Source organism: Erythrolamprus reginae, chromosome 4 (genome assembly GCF_031021105.1).
Source record: "Erythrolamprus reginae isolate rEryReg1 chromosome 4, rEryReg1.hap1, whole genome shotgun sequence".
Classification (NCBI taxonomy): domain Eukaryota; kingdom Metazoa; phylum Chordata; class Lepidosauria; order Squamata; family Dipsadidae; genus Erythrolamprus; species Erythrolamprus reginae.
Window position 1 is genome coordinate 66,859,143 of NC_091953.1, and position 19,514 is coordinate 66,878,656.

Here is a 19,514-nt window from a genome sequence, read left to right on the forward strand (position 1 = left end):
GCCTTTTATTTTCGGCAGGTTTTACAGAAACATGGTATTCCGGGGGAGAAATTCAGTCTATATCAATTTATTTTCCTAATTGCGGGGAAGACTGAATGCAATACTGTACATGCTTAAGCGCAGAGCAATAATCAAAGTACAATTCCCAGAGTCCCCAGGAAGATTCTCTGATGACGTTACTGAGCGACAATCCGTACTAGCGTGCGAGGCTGTTTTCTTTGCAACGCGCATGCGCTCCTGCCGGAAACCTTCGGAGTTCAGAATGATGCGGGGTGAGATAGGTTGCGGCTGAGCGGAACTCCGCGGTGTCTCCTTTCCTCCCGCTTTTCCCAGGCGCCACTAAACATGTCTCGGAGAAATCGCTCCGCCTCAGGTCAGTGAGAGCCCTATTTCTCTCAGGGCTGTCATGGCGCTATTCCTGCTTTCCCCAATGGAGCTTGCCAAACATTTCGGGAAGAGATTACAATCGCTAGCGGAGGAAATCACGGGCCCGTTCTGCTAGGAGTTGCCTTCTTTCCCCAGGCCTTCTCTGACCTCCGGCTCTGTGTAGGAAGAGAATCCCCTCCCTCCAACCGTACCGAGGATCGGGCGAAAGCTGAGTGGTTGAGCGCGCGGGGCGGAGCTTTCCTCGGACTCCCGCTGGGAAACGTGAAGGGCGGGCGGAACGGAACGGCGGTCTCTCGCCAAGAGGGGAGGGGAGGTTGGGGGACGTCTGCCGGGAACTGCGCATTAACTAGGCACGCAATCTGAGCGGGGCTCGCCTTACTCGTAGAAAGATGCGAACTGGTGCGTCAGAAGAACCTCGCAGGAGGAGGCCAAAAGCCAGCTCCCAAAATGGCCAACGAGATGCCTCACGGGGACGGTCATAAGCCAGGCCAGTGGTGGGCAATGTTGGCTCTTCTATGACTTGTAGACTTCAACTCCCAGAATTCCTGAGCCAGTCATGCTAGCTCAGGGATTCTGGGAGTTGAGGTCCACATGTCCTAGAAGAGCCAACTTTGCCAACCCTTGAGCCAGGCGATTTGGAGCTTACGCTGCGTTGAATCCTGGAGCAGCATCGTGGTTAGAAGCCACGATTGGCTTTGCCAATCTGCGTCTTGAGTTTGTCGGTTCGAGTGCGCCCATCCATTCTGTTCTCTGTAGAAAATTTTAAAAGCTATTCCCTCTCTGCCATCTCCCCATATAATCAAGATACGACTGAAGATAGTTTATTAGCCCCATAAACGAGTTAGAAATGCATATACCATGTTTACCTGACAGGATGGGCTCACTGTTTCAGTCCGCACTTGGGAGCGATTGTAGGAAGGTCTTTTTGAATAAGATCACTGGATACATTTTGTGTATGTGTAATTAACTAGGCACGCCCTTTCATGGCTAATTGTCATTTGGAAATGAAATTACCGAATGACCAGGAAATGAACAACATTTCAGCTTCTCCTATAACATTGGTATGAATTGGAATACATTTAAAATATTTTTGCTCCAGTAGTTTTATTTAGTGGTGCATTGGTGGGTTTAATTTATCATGGGATTTATTATTCTGTTAACTGCTGGAAGATTGTGATAGAAAGTGAATAAATATAATGGTGTTTATCCAAATCTGTTCTTTTCCCGAGGAATGGTCCCATTCCTGATAGGAGGAAGGAATAGTTTTTACCATTTTTACTGTTGCTTCTTTGCTTAGTATGGAACTCAAAATTTGTGTAAAATAACTGGCAGTTAGCCTCTAATTCAAAATAAGCTGTGGCTCTGTTGACATGAGACACTTGTTAAATAAAAAAATAAAAACCCCTCAGCTAACCCAGTTTTATGGACTAATTGCAATATGTTCAACCAAACTAGACAAACATGTTTTGGGTGCTGATCAAGCTCAGGATTTTTATTTGTTAGGCCATTTTATGATATGCCATTTTTCTCCATTTTTAAATAGTTAAATGATAATTTACTGCCTTTTGACCACCACTCAACCTAGAATTTTAATTTTTCAAAATGTTAAACTTAAGAATAGTGCCTCTTAAATTTTAATTTTTTAAAATTATGATTGTATTGTATTTACAATTCTACCATAAATTAAATTTTATATTTTAAAATTAGAGATATTAAGAAAATGTCAACTGGAAATAGAACTGGAAACCATAGCTAATTTATACTTTATTACTATAATAACTGTTAGCTGAAGTAGGTTTAGAAAATTCATTTTATTTACATTTCTTTTTCCCCTAAATTGTATTTACCATTTTAAAATTAGAATTTTATTTTTTATTTTCTGCTTAAAAGATTACAGTATCATTAACTTTATTAACGACCATCGAAAATACAATATTTTGAAAATCTGATTGCAGTAGGTATTATATATCTTTCTTTCAACACATTCTAATATGTGGTGACCATATTAATTTTTCTTCATGTCTCTAATATGATTGTTTTACAGTTTGATTGTTATTTCATTCCTATGTCATAAAAGCTATGTCAGTCCATGTAATTTTAAAACAGTTAACAGATGTGAAGTTCAAGATCGTGGACTTCTAATGTCTGTAATGAATGAGGAACTTTAGGTTCAGTTTATATTAGTTCCTATCACTACTGTCCAGTCTTTCATCAAGAAGAAAGAGAAATCAAAATCAAACTAAAGGAGTAAACTAAAGTAAGCTGTCAATATAGTTCTTAACAATAGAATGTATTTAGTGCATCTATGGCAAAGAAACTTGCAAACTACATAACCGTTAATTAAGAATTATTTTAGTTATAAATATAGTGTGCTGTTCTACTGATTCTTATGAAAATATTATTAGAATGTAATTCCAGATCCATTTATATAATAGTACACTCTTTCCTAACAGCTAATGAAAACTGGGTTGATTGGTTATGTAAAAATAATAGCCTTTTAGAAATTTTGTCCTTTATTTTTAGAAGTTTACAAAATATGAACAGAGTACTAAAATACACAGTAAAAGCAACATTTAATTAATTCAAGATATAAGAATTTTTAAAAATTAGTGAAAAGTAAAACATTAAAAAGACATCATTCCAGCCACCCTTCAAACTCGTAAATAAAATTAAACCAATTACAGTATGAAATAGTTCATTTATAATAAAAGTTTAACATATATGTGAAACACATAGTCATTAATTTTCAAAAAATACCATATTAATACTATATGATGCCGAGTCTGCGGAGAGGGGCGGCATACAAATCCAATAAATAATAATAATAATAATGATAATTATGACAAAAATACCCAATTGCTAATTGTTCTGGTTCAGGCTGGAGTCAGCTGACTGTTAATAATAATTGCTTCTCAGACAATTAATTTTCAAACATAGAAGACTGACGGCAGAAAAAGACCTCATGGTCCATCTAGTCTGCCCTTATACTATTTCCTGTATTTTATCTTAGAATGGATATATGTTTATCCCAGGCATCTTTAAATTCAGTTACTGTGGATTTACCAACCACATCTGCTGGAAGTTTGTTCCAAGGATCTACTACTCTTTTAGTGAAATAATATTTTCTCACGTTGCTTTTTATCTTTCCCCCAACTAATTTCAGATTGTGTCCCCTTGTTCTTGTGTTCACTTTCCTATTAAAAACACTTCCATCCTGAACCTTATTTAACCCTTTAACATATTTAAATGTTTTGATCATGTCCCCCCTTTTCCTTCTGTCCTCCAGACTATACAGATTGAGTTCCTTAAATCTTTCCTGATACGTTTTATGCTTAAGACCTTCCACCATTCTTGTAGCCCGTCTTTGGACCTGTTCAATTTTGTCAATATCTTTTTGTAGGTGAGGTCTCCAGAACTGAACACAGTATTCCAAATGTGGTCTCACCAGCGCTCTATATAAGGGGATCACAATCTCCCTCTTCCTGCTTGTTATACCTCTAGCTATGCAGCCAAGCATCCTACTTGCTTTTCCTACTGCCCAACCACACTGCTCACCCATTTTGAGACTGTCAGAAATCACTACCCCTAAATCCTTCTCTTCTGAAGTTTTTGCTAACACAGAACTGCCAATGCAATAATCAGATTGAGGATTCCTTTTCCCCAAGTGCATTATTTTACATTTGGAAACATTAAACTGCAGTTTCCATTGCTTTGACCATTTATCTAGTAAAGCTAAATCATTTACCATATTACAGACCCCTCCAGGAATATCAACCCTATTGCACACTTTAGAGTCATAGGCAAATAGGCAAACCTTCCCTACCAAACCTTCCCCTATGTCACTCACAAACATATTAAAAAGAATAGGACCCAGAACAGACCTTTGTGGCACACAGCTTGGAACCTGTCTCTGCTCAGAATACTCGCCATTAACAATAACTCTCTGATGTCTATGCTTCAGCCAGCTTGAAATCCACTGAACTATCCAGGGATTAAGTCCAATAAACTTCTTTTATTTCTTCTACTTAAATTCTAGTAAAATACAGTTCCATTATGCAGCAAAATACTTTCAGTTCTTTTAGATGGCAAACCAGGTCATTTATCTTTCTAATTAATTCACTGACTGCTAGAAAGCATCATTTAATCTTTAAGCCGGTTTCTGCTGATTAAAAAGGCAATAGAAAGGCAATAAATCACACAATAGAAAACTCACTTATCAGAGAGTGACGGCAAAACGCCATGTTGGCTGGATTACAAATTTGACAAAAGCAGCTCTGCTTCCACCCGATTCTGGACATGATTCAATTGATTAATTAATTAACTTACGCTCTAAAATGCATCTCAAAACTTCTTCCCACCAAGTTCTTCCATCCTTCTCTGCACTCTTCTGAATTTTGGATCTATCCATCTGGGATCTTGGTAGCTCAAGCTGTCTGAAGATACATCTGTCTGCATACTTTCATTTGAAGGCTGCTCTACTATCTCAGCCTCCTCCTCACTTAAATTTTCTTCATCTCCTAAATGAGGTAAATTGACAGTTCCCATTTCACCTTCATCCTCTGAGTCTGAACATTCCAAAGGCTGACAGGGAGCACACGCAACACTAATCATAAAATTTATGCCAAAGAACATATTTCTTCATCCTTTGATTAGTAGAACATACTGATGTTCTATAAAGTACTAAATATACTTTTTCAGAATTCTAACATTTCCAAGAGCCAGTCTTTACTGTCTGCAATAATTGGAATATTACTTTTCTAATTTGTCTTCATTATTTTTCTTCCCAAACCAAACCTATAACTAGTATAACCATATAATCAAATTCCAGACTTTTGGTAAATAATTCAACATCACACCTTTAATGTTGAGATAGTTTCCCATAAATCTATTAATGTCTATTAAAATACTCTTCCAGAAATGTAGTGCCTAAAGATTTCATATAGTTTAAGGAGCCCTCGGATTTTTTTTTATCTTCAATAGAAAAAAATTGATACACTTAAGTGCATTGTTTGGAGAGACCAATATACTTTAAATAGATAGATTTTGATAAATCAACTTTAAATACCATTGTAATGAATATAATACAGGTAGTCCTTGTTTAACAAATCATAGTTGGGATCGGCAATTTGCTCATTAAATGAAACAGTCTTAAGGGAAGGCTTGTGATACTGTTCATAGCCAAAAATAGTGTATTTATTTCCGCATCTCTACTTCGCGGAAATTCGACTTTCACAGGCAGTCTCGGAACGCATCCCCCGCGGAAATTGAGGGAACACTGTATTACCTTTTTTCTTAATACATATGTTTGAATACTGTAGTTTTACATCTTTTTTAAATGTAAAAAAATGACTAACTTTCAATTTCTTTTAAAGAACATGACAGCGATGATGATTCATATGAAGTACTGGATTTAACAGAATATGCAAGGCGTCATCATTGGTGGAATCGTGTATTTGGCAGAAATTCTGGACCTATTGTAGAAAAGTATTCTGTAGCCACTCAGATTGTAATGGGTGGTATAACAGGCTGGTGAGAACAAATTACTTTGACATTCTATTTGGCACATTTATTTTATATATAAGTTGTCCTTAATTTACAACAGTTTGTTAAGTGACCATTCAAAATTACAGTGTCACTAAAAAAAAGGAACTTGTGACTATTATTTACATTTACCACTATTGCAGATCCCTGTGCTCACATCAAAATTCAGATACTTGGCAAGTGACTCGTATTTATCACAGTTGCAGTGTCCTGTGGTCACATAATCATCTTTTGTGACCTCCTGACAAGCAGAGTCAATGGGGAAGCCAGATTCATTTAACAACCATTAACAACAGTGATTCACTTAACATCTGGCAAGAAGGGTCATAAAATGTGGTTGTAAATTGAGGATTATCTCTACTTAATCTGCTTTTTAAAAAATTGATTTATGCTAAATGTGTTGTATTTTTTTTTATTAAATAACCTATTGTCTGCTGAACTATAAAACTATTAAGTCAATAGAAGCAAAATGATTTTTCAATAATTCATATAAGTAATTTGCTAAAATTTCTTCAAAATGTTTTTGTTGTGATTTTTGAAAAGAAAATGAATATAAATAATGAGGGTAGATATGTAGGTTAATTTTAGTTATCAGAAACTGAATATATGCAAGAAGCTGAAAAATGATTCTCCCGGAAATAAAAGCTAATGTTAAAGAATAATTTATTTTAAAAGTGCATTGTAATTGGGCTGAAAGAGATTGAACAAATATATTCAACACTGGAGTATTTGGTAGAGTGATGAATAGTTTATATTTGACAGCATCTTCATTGTATATTCTTATGGATAGCACATTCTCCTTAAAGATTGTGCAAGATTCAAGGCATGAAGTTACAGAAAGCTGTATGATCATATTTATTTTAAAAAAGCAGGTTCTGAGTGCATTTTAACATGACTTAATCTCTTATGTTTCTCTGTAATTTCTGTCATTACTTTGTCTGCCTTGTCAGCATGCTTACATATTTCCTGTACTTTTCGCATTTAATATAACACCATATATTTATTCAATTCAATTCAATTTATTAGATTTGTATGCCGCCCCTCTCCGAAGACTCGGGGTGGCTTTATTTATTGCCCATTGTCTTATGAATGCTTATTTGAAAGTAAGTGTACAGTAAGTCTACACACTTATTGAATTTCTCTCTTTTTCTTAAGGTGTGCAGGATTTTTGTTTCAGAAGGTTGGAAAACTTGCAGCAACTGCAGTAGGTGGTGGCTTTCTTTTGCTACAGGTAGGCAGTTGTTATTATTCTGAAGATAGAAATTCAAATAAATGTCAGTTAAGTGTTTTGCATATAGAAAAGGAAATGTAACTTAAAGAAATAGGTTAAACAGAGGAATTTGAACTCATGGGAGACCAGGGGTTCAAATTCCGCCTTAAGCATGAAAGCCAAGCTGGGTGACCTTGGGTTAGTCATTTTTTCTCAGCCCAACCCATAAAACATAGCTATTGTGAGAAAACTGGGGGAGGAAGGACTATACATATGTTCACTGCTTTGAGTTATTTGTAAAAATAATAAAGGCTATATACAAATAAATAAAATATTTAAGGGGATTCTGTAAGCAGATTTTCAGAAGTGTTTAAATTATTTTTAAAATAGAAAATAAAAATAATAAGCAAATAATTAACAACCAAACACATGAACTGACTTAAGGAATTTAAATCATTTTACATATTCCCAATCTGTCATAGAGTTCACCCAATTCCTTAAAGTGTGCTTGATTGGCTTTTAAATAAAAGTTAAAGTGTGTTCATAAGGAGAACAATCCTATTTCAGATTAAGAGTCTGATACATGTTATTTTGTCTAGGGAGATAGGTAATGTGAAATGTGCATCTTCGGGGACCTCTCGCAAGGTCTTCATCATGGCTGATTGGATCTCTTCTATTGACGAAAAATGGGTTCCTTTCAGGGCTGGGAACAAAAAGAAGCCTGCTGGGGCGACGTCAGGACTATGGGGGGAGGGCAGCGTTGGCACCTGGTATTTGGCCAGGAACTCGCGGACTCGTAGTGTGTTGTGGCAAGGTGCATTTTTCATCCATAGAAGAGATCCAATCAGCCATGACTAAGACCTTGCGAGAGGTCTCCAAAGACGCCTTCCGGGGTGCGTACCAGTCATGGCAGAGTCACTGGAAAAAATGTGTAGAGGCCCAAGGACCGTTCTTTGAAGAATTTTAAGTGTTTGTGCAAATCTGTTCAATAAATTACTTTTTAAAAAATTGCATTATTTTTGGAATGCACCCTGTAAATTTATAGTCTGCCAATCTTATATACCGTACATGACTGAGGGTGGCTGATACATATTTGGGGATCAAACTGGGGTCAAAAGTGGTATCATTGAACTCGCCCCATTTCCCCTGCTACAGAAGAAGTAGAGAAAGTGGAGCATGATATGAATAGAACTTTCTATGGATGGTCTGAAATATTTATTGCATATATCTGAGGTGGGTTTTTTCCCCCCTACTTCTGTCTTGATTGACAGAGTTATCATTTCCTGAGGTCCCTCAGCCTGCTCACAAGCAAGAATAGGTGTGCTTATTTAGTCTAAGACTCTTTATATCCAGACAATCTTTTATTTTGCTCAATGCAGATATTTTATTCCTTGTATTCTTAACATTCTTAAAACTCTTTTATCATCCTAGATAGCTAGCCATAGTGGTTACATACAGATTGACTGGAAAAGAGTTGAAAAAGATGTAAATAAAGCAAAAAAGCAGCTAAAAAAACGTGCAAACAAAGCAGCACCAGAAATCAACACATTAATTGAAGAGGTAAAATACGTATTATTGATTTTACATATTGATTTTGTGAAATTTCTTGATATATGGATGGATGGCCCGTTCAGGGGAAAAATGTTTAACCCCGATATTCTGTTCGTGGAAGTGTCACACTTGTACTGTTCCCAGATCAATATGACCTGGACTGAAAAAGGTTCATTTTAGCTACTTAAACTTGGCTTTCTTGAAAACTTTTTTCGTTGGGATACTAATTAGAACATTTCTGAACACAATGAAATGAAAATTGAAATGAAAAAATTAATGCTTTTTAAATTTTGCTCATAAAAGCGCCCCCACCCCGTTTTTGTGCAATTTTGTTCATTTTTATCTAGATTAGGCTGCCAGTTCCAACTTTTTAATAACTTTTTGCATTGGATTATTAGTTTGAACATTTCTGAACATAATGAAATGAAAAATGAACTGAAAAAATTGATGCTTATTGATTTGGCATTGATATACTAAAATGAACATTCCTGATCATAAAAAAATGAAAAAAATCAGGAATGTTCAATTTAGTATATCAATGCCAGAGGTATAAAAATATTTGGGATTTGAAGCCTAAAAAAATATAAACTGAAAAAATTGCACACAGGCAGGGGGGGGGCTTTCTGAGCAAAATAAACAAATAAGCATCATTTTTTTTTCATTTCAATTTTCATTTGGTTGTGATCAGAAATGTTCAGTTTAGTATTCCAACGCCTACGTTTTAAAAAATATTTGGAATTTGGAGCCTAAAAAAATACAAAGTGAAAATGATTGCACACAGCCGGGGTGGGAGTGGGGATTTTCTGAGAAAAATAAATAAGCATAAATTTTTTCATTTCATGTTTATTTTTCTTATGATCAGGAATGTTCACGTTAGTATATCAATGCCAAAGGTATTAAAAATATTTGGGATTTGGAGCCTAAAAAACAGTATAAAGTGAACATGATTGCTCACAGCCCGGGGGGGGGGGGGGGAGGCCCTTTTTCTGAGCAAAATAGATAAATAAGCATCAATTTTTTTCATTTCAATTTTCATTTGGTTGTGATCAGAAATGTTCAATTTAGTATTCCAACGCCTACGTTTTTAAAAATATTTGGAATTTGGAGCCTAAAAAAATACAAAGTGAAAATGATTGCACACAGCCGGGGTGGGAGTGGGGATTTTCTGAGAAAAATAAATAAGCATCAATTTTTTCATTTCATGTTTATTTTTCTTATGATCAGGAATGTTCACTTTAGTATATCAATGCCAAAGGTATTAAAAATATTTGGGATTTGGAGCCTAAAAAAATATAAAGTGAACATGATTGCACACAGCCCGGGGGGGGGGGGGGGCTTTTTCTGAGCAAAATAGATAAATAAGCATCAATTTTTTTCATTTCATTTTTATTTTTCTCATGATCAGGAATGTTCAACTTAGTATACCAATGCCAAGATTTTAAAAAAAATTTGGAATTTGGAGCCTAAAATATATATAAATTGAAAAAAATTGCACAGAGCCGTGGGGGAGGAGGACTTTTCTGAGCAAAATAAACAACTAAGCATTAATTTTTTTTCATTTCATTTCTATTTTTTATTATCAGGAATGTTCAATTTAGTACAGTATATCAATGCCAAAGATATTAAAAATATTTGGGATTTGTAGCCTAAAAAAATATAAAGTGAAAATCATTGTGTATAGCCGGGGGAGGGGGCTTTTTCTGAGCAAAATAAACAACTAAGCATTATTTTTTCCATTTCATTTCATTTTTATTTTTTTTTATGATCAGGGATGTTCAAACTAGTAATCCAATGCAAAAAGTTATTTAAAAAATTGGAACTGGCAGCCTAATCTAGATAAAAATGAACAAAATTGCACACAGATGGGGGAGGGGCTTTTCTGAGCAAAATAAACAAATAAGCATTCATTTTTCCTTTCATTGTGTTAAAAATGTTCAAATTAGTATCCCAGCCAAAAAAAGTTTTTAAAAAACCCAAATTTAAGTAGCTAAAATAAACCTTTTTTTGTCCCGGTCATATTGACCCAGGAACAGTACAAGTTTTACTTTTTTTGCCCAGCAAATCTAAGCCCCTCCCCATCAAAAAAAAAATACTCATAGAAAGAACCCCTCAAATGTCGCATTGCCATCTATTCATGTTGGTTTCAGATATGCAGGGAAATTTTTTTACAGGGTCTCAAACTTTGTTTTGGGTCAGATACGACCCGAACAGAACCGCAGGGTTTTAATAAATCTCCAACATGTTGTGTCTCATATGGCCTAGCTTTCCTCTGAACTTGTCCAAAACAAGTTGCTGCTTCCCTGAAATATTTGACTATTGATAAGAACCTTAACTGTTGTTGTTTCCTTTATTCTAATATGATTCAGTTAGCTGGGTGTTTTATAGTGTGCATGTGTGTTATGCTATACATTATTTTACCATTTTTGCCTACCATCCAGGAATCTTCTTTTTTAGGTGAAGAATTGTATAGAATATTTAAAAACATATTTTAGAAATGCATTAGCTTTAGACTACAAAATCTTGCATTATAATCAATTTTATAATCTTAACTTGCTATATACCTCTACTTTTAGTGTAACAGGTTAGTAGAAGTATACTTATACAGTTTTTATTTAGGAGTTATTTCAATCATTTATGCTAGAATTAAAGCATTGTTGAATTACAGGGAAAGAAACAAGAATGCTAAGCTTTTATTTTCTAGTTTCTCAATCCCCTGAAGAGCTTTTTAATAGTAATCATAAATAATAATATAATACATTATTATTATAAGTTATAAAATTCTAAAATAAATTGCTTTTTGCCAAAGCAGATTTTGCATTAACATGTCTCTAACAAAGATTTGAAGAATCTGAAGAATGAATAACAGATATTAAAAAAACAAAATTGGAGGGCTTTTTTAGTGAATTAGGATAATCATAATATATATGTAATGCCCCCAAATATATGCTCTTAGAATCCTAATTTTTTTCTTCAAGCTTTTAAAAAAATGATATATACAGTGATCCCTCGAGTATCGCGAGGGTTACGTTCCAAGACCCCTCGCGATACTCGATTTTTCACGATATAGTGGTGCGGAAGTAAAAACACCATCTGCGCATGCGCACCCTTTTTCCATGGCCGCGCATGTGCAGATGGTGGAGTTTGCGTGGGCGGCGGGGAAGACCCAGGGAAGGTTTCTTCGGCCGCCCAGCAGCTGATCTGCTCGGCAGCGCCGCAGCAGCGAGGAGCCGAAGATCGGGGTTTCCCCGCCGCCCACGCAAAGGGGAAACCCCGATCTTCGGCTCCTCGCTGCTGTGGCGCTGCCGAGCAGATCAGCTGCTGGGCGGCCGAAGAAACCTTCCCTGGGTCTTCCCTGCCGCCCATGCAAAGGGGAAACCCCGATCTTCGGCTCCTCGCTGCTGCCCGCCCGCCGCTCGCCCGCCGCTCGAGAGCAAGAGGGGGAGAGATAGAGAAAGAGAGAGAAGGAAAGAAAGAGATGAGAGAGGGAGGAAGACAGTGTGAGAGAGGAAGAAGCAAGAGAGAAAGAGAGAGAGAAAGAAAGATGAGAAAGGAAGAGAGTGACATCATCGGGTGGGAAAAATCGCGATATAGCGTTTCGCGAAGATCGAGATCGCGAAAATCGAGGGATCACTGTATATAGATGATATTATTCCTTTACCCACAGTTTGGCACATGCAGGCCCTTGTTATTCACAATAAATATTTTTGCATCTCCACAGTTTAGGACTTGTTTTGTATTATTTTATGTATAAATTACATTTTTCAATTAGTACTGTTATTTATTATAACTTGTACCTGATCCAGATGATATTGTCATCCAAAACCCCTGGCGATGCATAAACCAGAATATCTCCGGGACTGCCTTCTGCCGCAAAAATCCCAACGACCAGTTAGGTCCCACAGAGTTTGTCTTCTTCGGGTCCCGTCGACTAAACAATGTCGTCTGGCGGGACCCAGGGGAAGAACCTTCTCTGTGGCGGCCCCGACCCTCTGGAACCAGCTCCCCCCCCCGAGATTAGGATTGCCCCCCCCCTCCTTGCCTTTCATAAACTCCTTAAAGCCCACCTCTGCCGTCAGGCATGGGGGAATTGAGATTTCTCCCCCAGGCCTATATAATTTTTGTATGGTATATTTGTGTGTATGTCTTGTTTTTAAATAAGGGGTTTTTAGATATTTTTAAATACAGTGGTACCTCGAGATACGAGTTTAATTCGTTCCGGACCTGGGCTCTTAAGTCGAGCAGCTCTTATCTCGAACGACTTTTCCCCATAGGAATTAATGTAAATAATTTTAATTGGTTCCAGCCCTCAAAAAACTCACAAAGTTAGTCTAAATTATGCAGAAAGACATGTTTTTAATGAAGAAATGTACATGTACATATAAATGAATAATGAAGTTTCTTTCACTTAACTTGTAAACTTTCTTAAACTTTTAAATTTACATATGTTCAACTTCTCTGCCACCCAATCCTGTAGGACAGAGGTCCCCAACCCTTTTTGCACCAGGGACCGGCTTTAAGCGATGAAGAGAGGAATGGGTGAATGAATGGACGGAGGGTGGGAAGGAAGGAAGGAAAGAGGGAAGGGACAGGAACAGAGGAAGGAAGCAAGGAAACTTATGAAAGGGGAGAGTAAGAGAGGAATGAGTGAAGGGAGGGAGGGAGGGAAGAAGGTGGGAAGGAGAAAGAAAAGAAGAAATAGAGGAAGGGAAGGTAAAAGAGAGAAAGAAAAAGAGCAAGAAAGAAAGAAAGAAAGAAAGGGGGAAGGGACAGGAACAGAGGAAGGAAGCAAGGAAACTTATGAAAGGGGAGAGTAAGAGAGGAATGAGTGAAGGGAGGGAGGGAGGGAAGAAGGTGGGAAGGAGAAAGAAAAGAAGAAATAGAGGAAGGGAAGGTAAAAGAGAGAAAGAAAAAGAGCAAGAAAGAAAGCTGCAAGCACCCCCCCGAGCCCCCCAGGCCGGCTGCAACCTTTTAAAACACGCGCGCCGCTTCGCAGCTGTCTCCTGAAGCCGAACGCGGAAGTTAGCATTTGGCTTCAGGAGACAGCTCCTTGGCGCTTGTATCTCGAATTTGGGCTTGTAAGTAGAACAAAAATATCTCTCCCCTCCCAGCTCTTATCTCGAGTTGCTCTTAAGTAGAGCAGCTCTTATGTCGGGGTTCCACTGTATTAGATTTGTTATTGTACATTGTTTTTATTATTGCTGTGAGCCGCACCGAGTCTATGGAGAGGGGAGGCATACAAATCTAATAAATAATAATAATAATAATAATAATAATAATAATAATAATAATAATAATAAAAAAAAAACACATTTGGATTGTCCAAATGTCTAATGGATCCAAATGGTTTTTAGTTGGTGTTGTACTGGAAGGCCTTATGGGATTCAGGATTGCAGATATCATCTTGCAATGCTTCACTTAAATGGAGTTGAAGACAATGGTAATAGGAAAGGGGAAGTGAGTCAGTTATCTCTGGTTCAGAGAATTCTGTGTGTATTTATTATTTATTTATTTATTTATTTATTGGATTTGTATGCCGCCCCTCTCCGTAGACTTGGGGTGGCTAACAACAGTAATAAAAACAGCATATAACAATCCAATATTAAAACAGTTAAAAACCCTTATTATAAAACCAAACATACATACAGATATACCATGCATAAAATTGTAAAGGCCTAGGGGGAAAGAGTATCTCAGTTTCCCCATGCCTGGCGGCAGAGGTGGGTTTTAACAAGCTTACGAAAGGCAAGGAGGGTGGGGGCAATTCTAATATCTGGGGGGAGTTGGTTCCAGAGGGCCGGGGCCGCCACAGAGAAGGCTCTTCTCCTGGGTCCCCCCAAGCGACATTGTTTAGTTGACGGGACCCGGAGAAGACCCACTCTGTGGGACCTAACTGGTCGCTGGGATTCATGCAGCAGAAGGTGATCCCTGAGATAATCTGGTCCGGTGCCATGAAGGGCTTTATAGGTCATAACCAACACTTTGAATTGTGACCAGAAACTAATCGGCAACCAATGCAGACTGCGGAGTGTTGGTGTAACATGGGCATATTTGGGAAAGCCCATGATTGCTCTCGCAGCTGAATTCTGCACGACCTGAAGTTTCTGAACACTTTTCAAAGATAGCCCCATGTAGAGAGCATTACAGTAGTCGAGCCTCGAGGTGATGAGGGCATGAGTGACTCCCGGTCCAAATAGGGCCGCAACTGGTGCATCAGGCGAATCTGGGCAAACGCCCCCCTCGCCACAGCCAAAAGATGTTTCTCTAATGTGAGCTGTGGATCGAGGAGGATGCCCAAGTTGCAGACCCTCTCTGAGGGGGTCAGTGATTCCCCTCCCCCCCAGGGTGATGGACGGACGAATGGAATTGTCCTTGGGAGGCAAAACCCATAGCCACTCCGTCTTATCAGGGTTGAGTTTGAGTTTGCTCTTCTCTCTCCTGTTCACTTTGCTGGGTGAGATCATTTGATAGTTCAGGGTATGCTATGCCATCATATCCTGCTGATGCTCAATCACTACCCCTGTAGGTAGGGAAAATGCTATTGATGTCCTTTCTGGTACTTGAAGACCGGAGATTGGAAGGCACAGAACAAACTCTAGCCATGCCCAGTCAAAGGTACATCAGTGTTCTTACTGGAAGATGGGCACTATCCCTGAAGAAGCAGATTCAGAATGTGATTCTTCTAGTGTCACAGCTTTTGTTAGTACAGCAGATGGGAGCTGTGAATTGAAGGGTCTTTGCCCAGCACTGACAAGTGCACCAGTTACATCATTACTTGGCAGAAGAGATACATTTGCACTATTCTTGCCAGCAGGTTAGATTATTGCAAGGTACTTTGTAATAGTCTAACCTCCTTTTAAATATAATTCAGGGACAATAATTCTTACAGAATCCAGTGGTCTATGTAATACTGGCACTTGCTGCCCAAATATATTACACTTTTTGCTTTGGGCGCTGTACTAGGTACAGTTAGCTTCTGTGTGCAATTTAAGAAGATTGTTTGACCTAACAAAAGCCTTTATATTTTGGCACATGGGTAATTTACAGGGCTGCTTGTGCCAATCAGACTCAGACTCATCAGTTAGGTCATTCATGGAGAAAGTATTTATAGTATTTCTAGTGTCCCACTTTGGAGGATAAAAGGAGCTATTTCTTGATAGCAAGGCCAGTTATATGCTACAATCTTTCTGTGAAAATCAAACTGATACCCTCACTAATTTTAGTCAGAAAGATACTGATACAAAACTATCCCAGTGGCATTCTAATTAAATTGGGTCATTTCTTTTATTTGGCAGATTTTATGTTTTGATTTTATGCTAATGTTATTTTCACTGCTTTTCTTTATATCATGTTAACTGCTAAGAATCGCTTGATTATGGGAAGATATAAATGTGATAAGCGTGGTGCTGTCATGGAATAAAGCAATAATTGATACAAAAACATAAATTATTGAAGGCATTTCTAAACTGAAATGTTCATGATGATAAATATGTTAGTGCTTTTAAAAAGTTAAGCAATTCATCTTCAGAGAACAGGAGCCTGGACAAAAAGCTCTTAAGAGGGCCCTGACTCTGCTATATGTAGTATAATAAAATAATCCAGCCCTGATGTAACATTATTAAGAGACAAAAGCAGAGTAAGAAAAGTGTATTAAAATATAAACAAGAGCATACTGGTCATGAATAAAATGAAATGTTAGATTGCCCACTTGATAGGCTGCTACTATAATCCAAGTCTGACACATTCAGGACATTAAACAAGAAATGCTCAGAGATTTATTCCAAGGAAATGGCATGTTTTAGGGGATTGTGGGCTTTTTATTTTTGGATTTTTGTTTTTTAATAAAAAGCTTTTAAGTTGATATATTGCTCGGGCTTCCAATAGCTCAGAAGTGACAACCTTGGAACACAAAGTGATAAATCTCATCATCGGTTCAAGGTTAACTCAGCCTTCCATCCTTCCAAGGTGGGTAAAATGAGGACCCGGATTGTGGGAGCAATAGCCTAGCTCTGTTAAAAAAGTGCTATTGCTAACATATTGTAAGCCACCCTGAGTCTAAGGAGAAGGGCAGCATAAAAATCGAATAAATTAATTTTTTTTTTAAAAAAAATCAATCAAATAAATAAATATATAAATAAAATGGGAAATGGGTGGGGATGAGATGATCATAGTATCGGAATACAATAACCTATATCATATTATGTTCTGTTTAAGACAGTGGGAGCACATCCAATTTGAAATCATATTACAGTGATCCCTCGAGTATCGCGAGGGTTACGTTCCAAGACCCCTCGCGATACTCGATTTTTCGCAATATAGTGGTGCGGAAGTAAAAACACCATCTGCGCATGCGCGCCTTTCTCCATGGCCGCGCGTGCGCAGATGGTGTTTTTACTTCCGCACCTGGGAAGACCCAGGGAAGGTTCCTTCCGCCGCCCAGCAGCTGATCTGCTCGGCAGCGCCGCAGCAGCGAGGAGCCGAAGATTGGGGTTTCCCCGCCGCCCACGCAAAGGGGAAACCCCGATCTTCGGCTCCTCGCTGCTGCCGCGGCCGCCGCTTGTCCGCCGCCTGCCTGCCCGCCGCTTGTCCGCCCGCCGCCTGTCCGCCGCCTGCCTGCCTGCCGCTTGTCCACCCGCCGCTTGTCCGCCGCCTGCCTGCCCGCCTGCCCACCGCTTGTCCGCCGGCCGCTTGTCCCCTGCCTGCCCGCCCGCCCGCCGCTTGTCCGCCCGCCGTTTGTCCACCGCTTGCCTGCCCGCCACTTGTCCGCCCGCCACTTGTCCGCCCGCCGCTTGTCTGCCGCCTCGCTTGTCCGCCCGCCGCTTGTCCGCCGCCTGCCTGCTTGCAGCAGCAGCGAGCAGACGAAGATCGGGGTTTCCCCGCCGCCCACGCAAAGGGGAAACCCCGGCTCCTCGCTGATGCGCCCGCCCGCCCGCCAGCAAGAGGGGGAGAGATAGAGAAAGAGAGAGAAGGAAAGAAAGAAAGAGATGAGAGAGGGAGGAAGATAGTGTGAGAGAGGAAGAAGCAAGATAGAGAAAGAGAGAGAGAAAGAAAGATGAGAAAGGAAGGAAGAGAGTGACGTCATCGGGTGGAAAAATCGCGATATAGCGTTTCGCGAAGATCGAGATCGCGAAGATCGAGGGATCACTGTATAGCAGTTATTAAAAAAAACACCACATTATTATTATCCACAGAAGGGACAAACAAATCTGAAAGTTGCCAGTATGTATGTAGGATTGAATTCAGAATTCAGAATTTGGAATATAAATTCAGAACACATAATGAAATGTGTCAAGAGAGTAATAAGGGAGCTAACACTTGTGAAGAATTCTTACTGGCAGGAAGAATGATTGAAGAATTGAGTTATTTCATGAAACTGAGAACAATTCTGAGATTAATGCTGAAATCACTGAATCTGCAGTTTGGAGATGTATCTCAGACGGCTAGTATTATAAATAATATATTTTAAAATAATAATAGATTTGTCTAAAGGGACCTCACTATCAAGCAAAAAAGCTCTGTTTTGAAAATTTAGAGAATGTATTAATGTTCTGGATTTTGATTTATGTCATAAACTACTATTTTAAGTTGTCTATTAGAAACTTTCCTTCATTGGCCTCCCAGAAAGAAGTTAAGGTATTGTAGTATAACTATCTAATCAGTGCTAATATCACTTAAAAAGGCCAAGAGCTGGATTTTTTATCACATTTTATATCAAATTTGAGAAATAATGGAATTTAGTGAAAGAAATGTGTTAAGCCTATTGAAAGCTAATTATTTGTGTTTTAATGTGTGTTTATTTTGTTTTTAATTAAATTCAGCAACTTGTAGCAACTGTTCCAAAATAACTAACAAAAATAATGTTGGATGGAAAGTTTGAAAAAAAAAACATTAGAAAGATCCTCTTGGATCAGGGGTTGTCGATGTCTGAAATGAATAACTAAAGAGAATAGCATGATCTTTTTATATAACTAAGTGTTCATTGGTTAGCATCCAATGCATTTATACAATCTGCCATAATCCTCTTTCGTTTTCAGTCAACAGAATTTCTTAAACAGAACATCGTGGTGTCTGGTGGGTTTCTCGGAGGCTTTTTGTTGGGTCTTGCATCTTAAGGACATGACTTTCATCATTCTGCTGACCTAACCATGGTAAAGATGAATGACAGCGATGCACAGATCTTTTTTGTCTTCCCTGAATCTCCTGAGCAAGAAGGATAGAGTTACCAGATACATCGGAGCATTTTATGTCTTAGGCTTTACCTCCTTATGCTTACCTGAAGGAGATTTCCTGAAAATTCTGTTGTGCATTCAGTATCATTCCCAAAGGAAAAAAGACTAATTCTCATAATGTTTTCATTTTCCTTTACAGTTTATATTGAATATGGGTTTTTTGTTCTGCATTTTTCATTTTAGAGTTTATATTTATTATATAAAATTATCTCATACTGTAGTTAATAATGTTATGCCAAACATGTAGAATATTGTATTTTCAGTGCAGGGCTAGCCGCTTTTTTTTGAAATCACAACATACTAACAATTTGTACATGTTTTTTTTTTTTTGCAACGATGAAATAATAAGCAGCTATGAACCCATTAAAGAGTAAAATAACAGCAGATCTTTGCTGTTTTATATTTTCATTTTTTTCGCAACTTGGGATTGTATTATGAATCTGCATTCAAGCAGCCTATATGAGATGCAAACCATAATCTTCTTGATTCTGGACTACAAAATACTATTCATACTTTCAATGCTTCAGTATCATCACTGCATAATGGTACCTTTGAGTTAATAGATTAAAAAGTACATGCAATTATACTGCTGAGGAAAA

The 19,514-nt window shown here is 38.2% G+C and overlaps 1 protein-coding gene across 2 annotated transcripts; it reads left to right on the forward strand.

Annotated features, from left to right (window-relative positions):
• The first annotated feature begins 255 nt into the window (after positions 1-255).
• On the forward strand, positions 256-19,299 carry FUNDC1 (FUN14 domain containing 1). Of its 2 annotated transcripts, none has more exons than XM_070750514.1 (5): positions 256-373; positions 5,760-5,916; positions 7,084-7,159; positions 8,570-8,698; positions 18,721-19,299. In XM_070750514.1, the coding sequence occupies exons 1-5, from the start codon at positions 346-348 to the stop codon at positions 18,796-18,798; spliced, it is 468 nt and encodes a 155-aa protein (XP_070606615.1). In that variant the 5' UTR covers positions 256-345; the 3' UTR covers positions 18,799-19,299. The 2 variants fall into 2 exon arrangements, with proteins under 2 accessions (XP_070606615.1, XP_070606614.1); XM_070750513.1 differs by lacking the exon at positions 18,721-19,299 and adding an exon at positions 16,571-16,708.
• Positions 19,300-19,514: the final 215 nt, after the last annotated feature.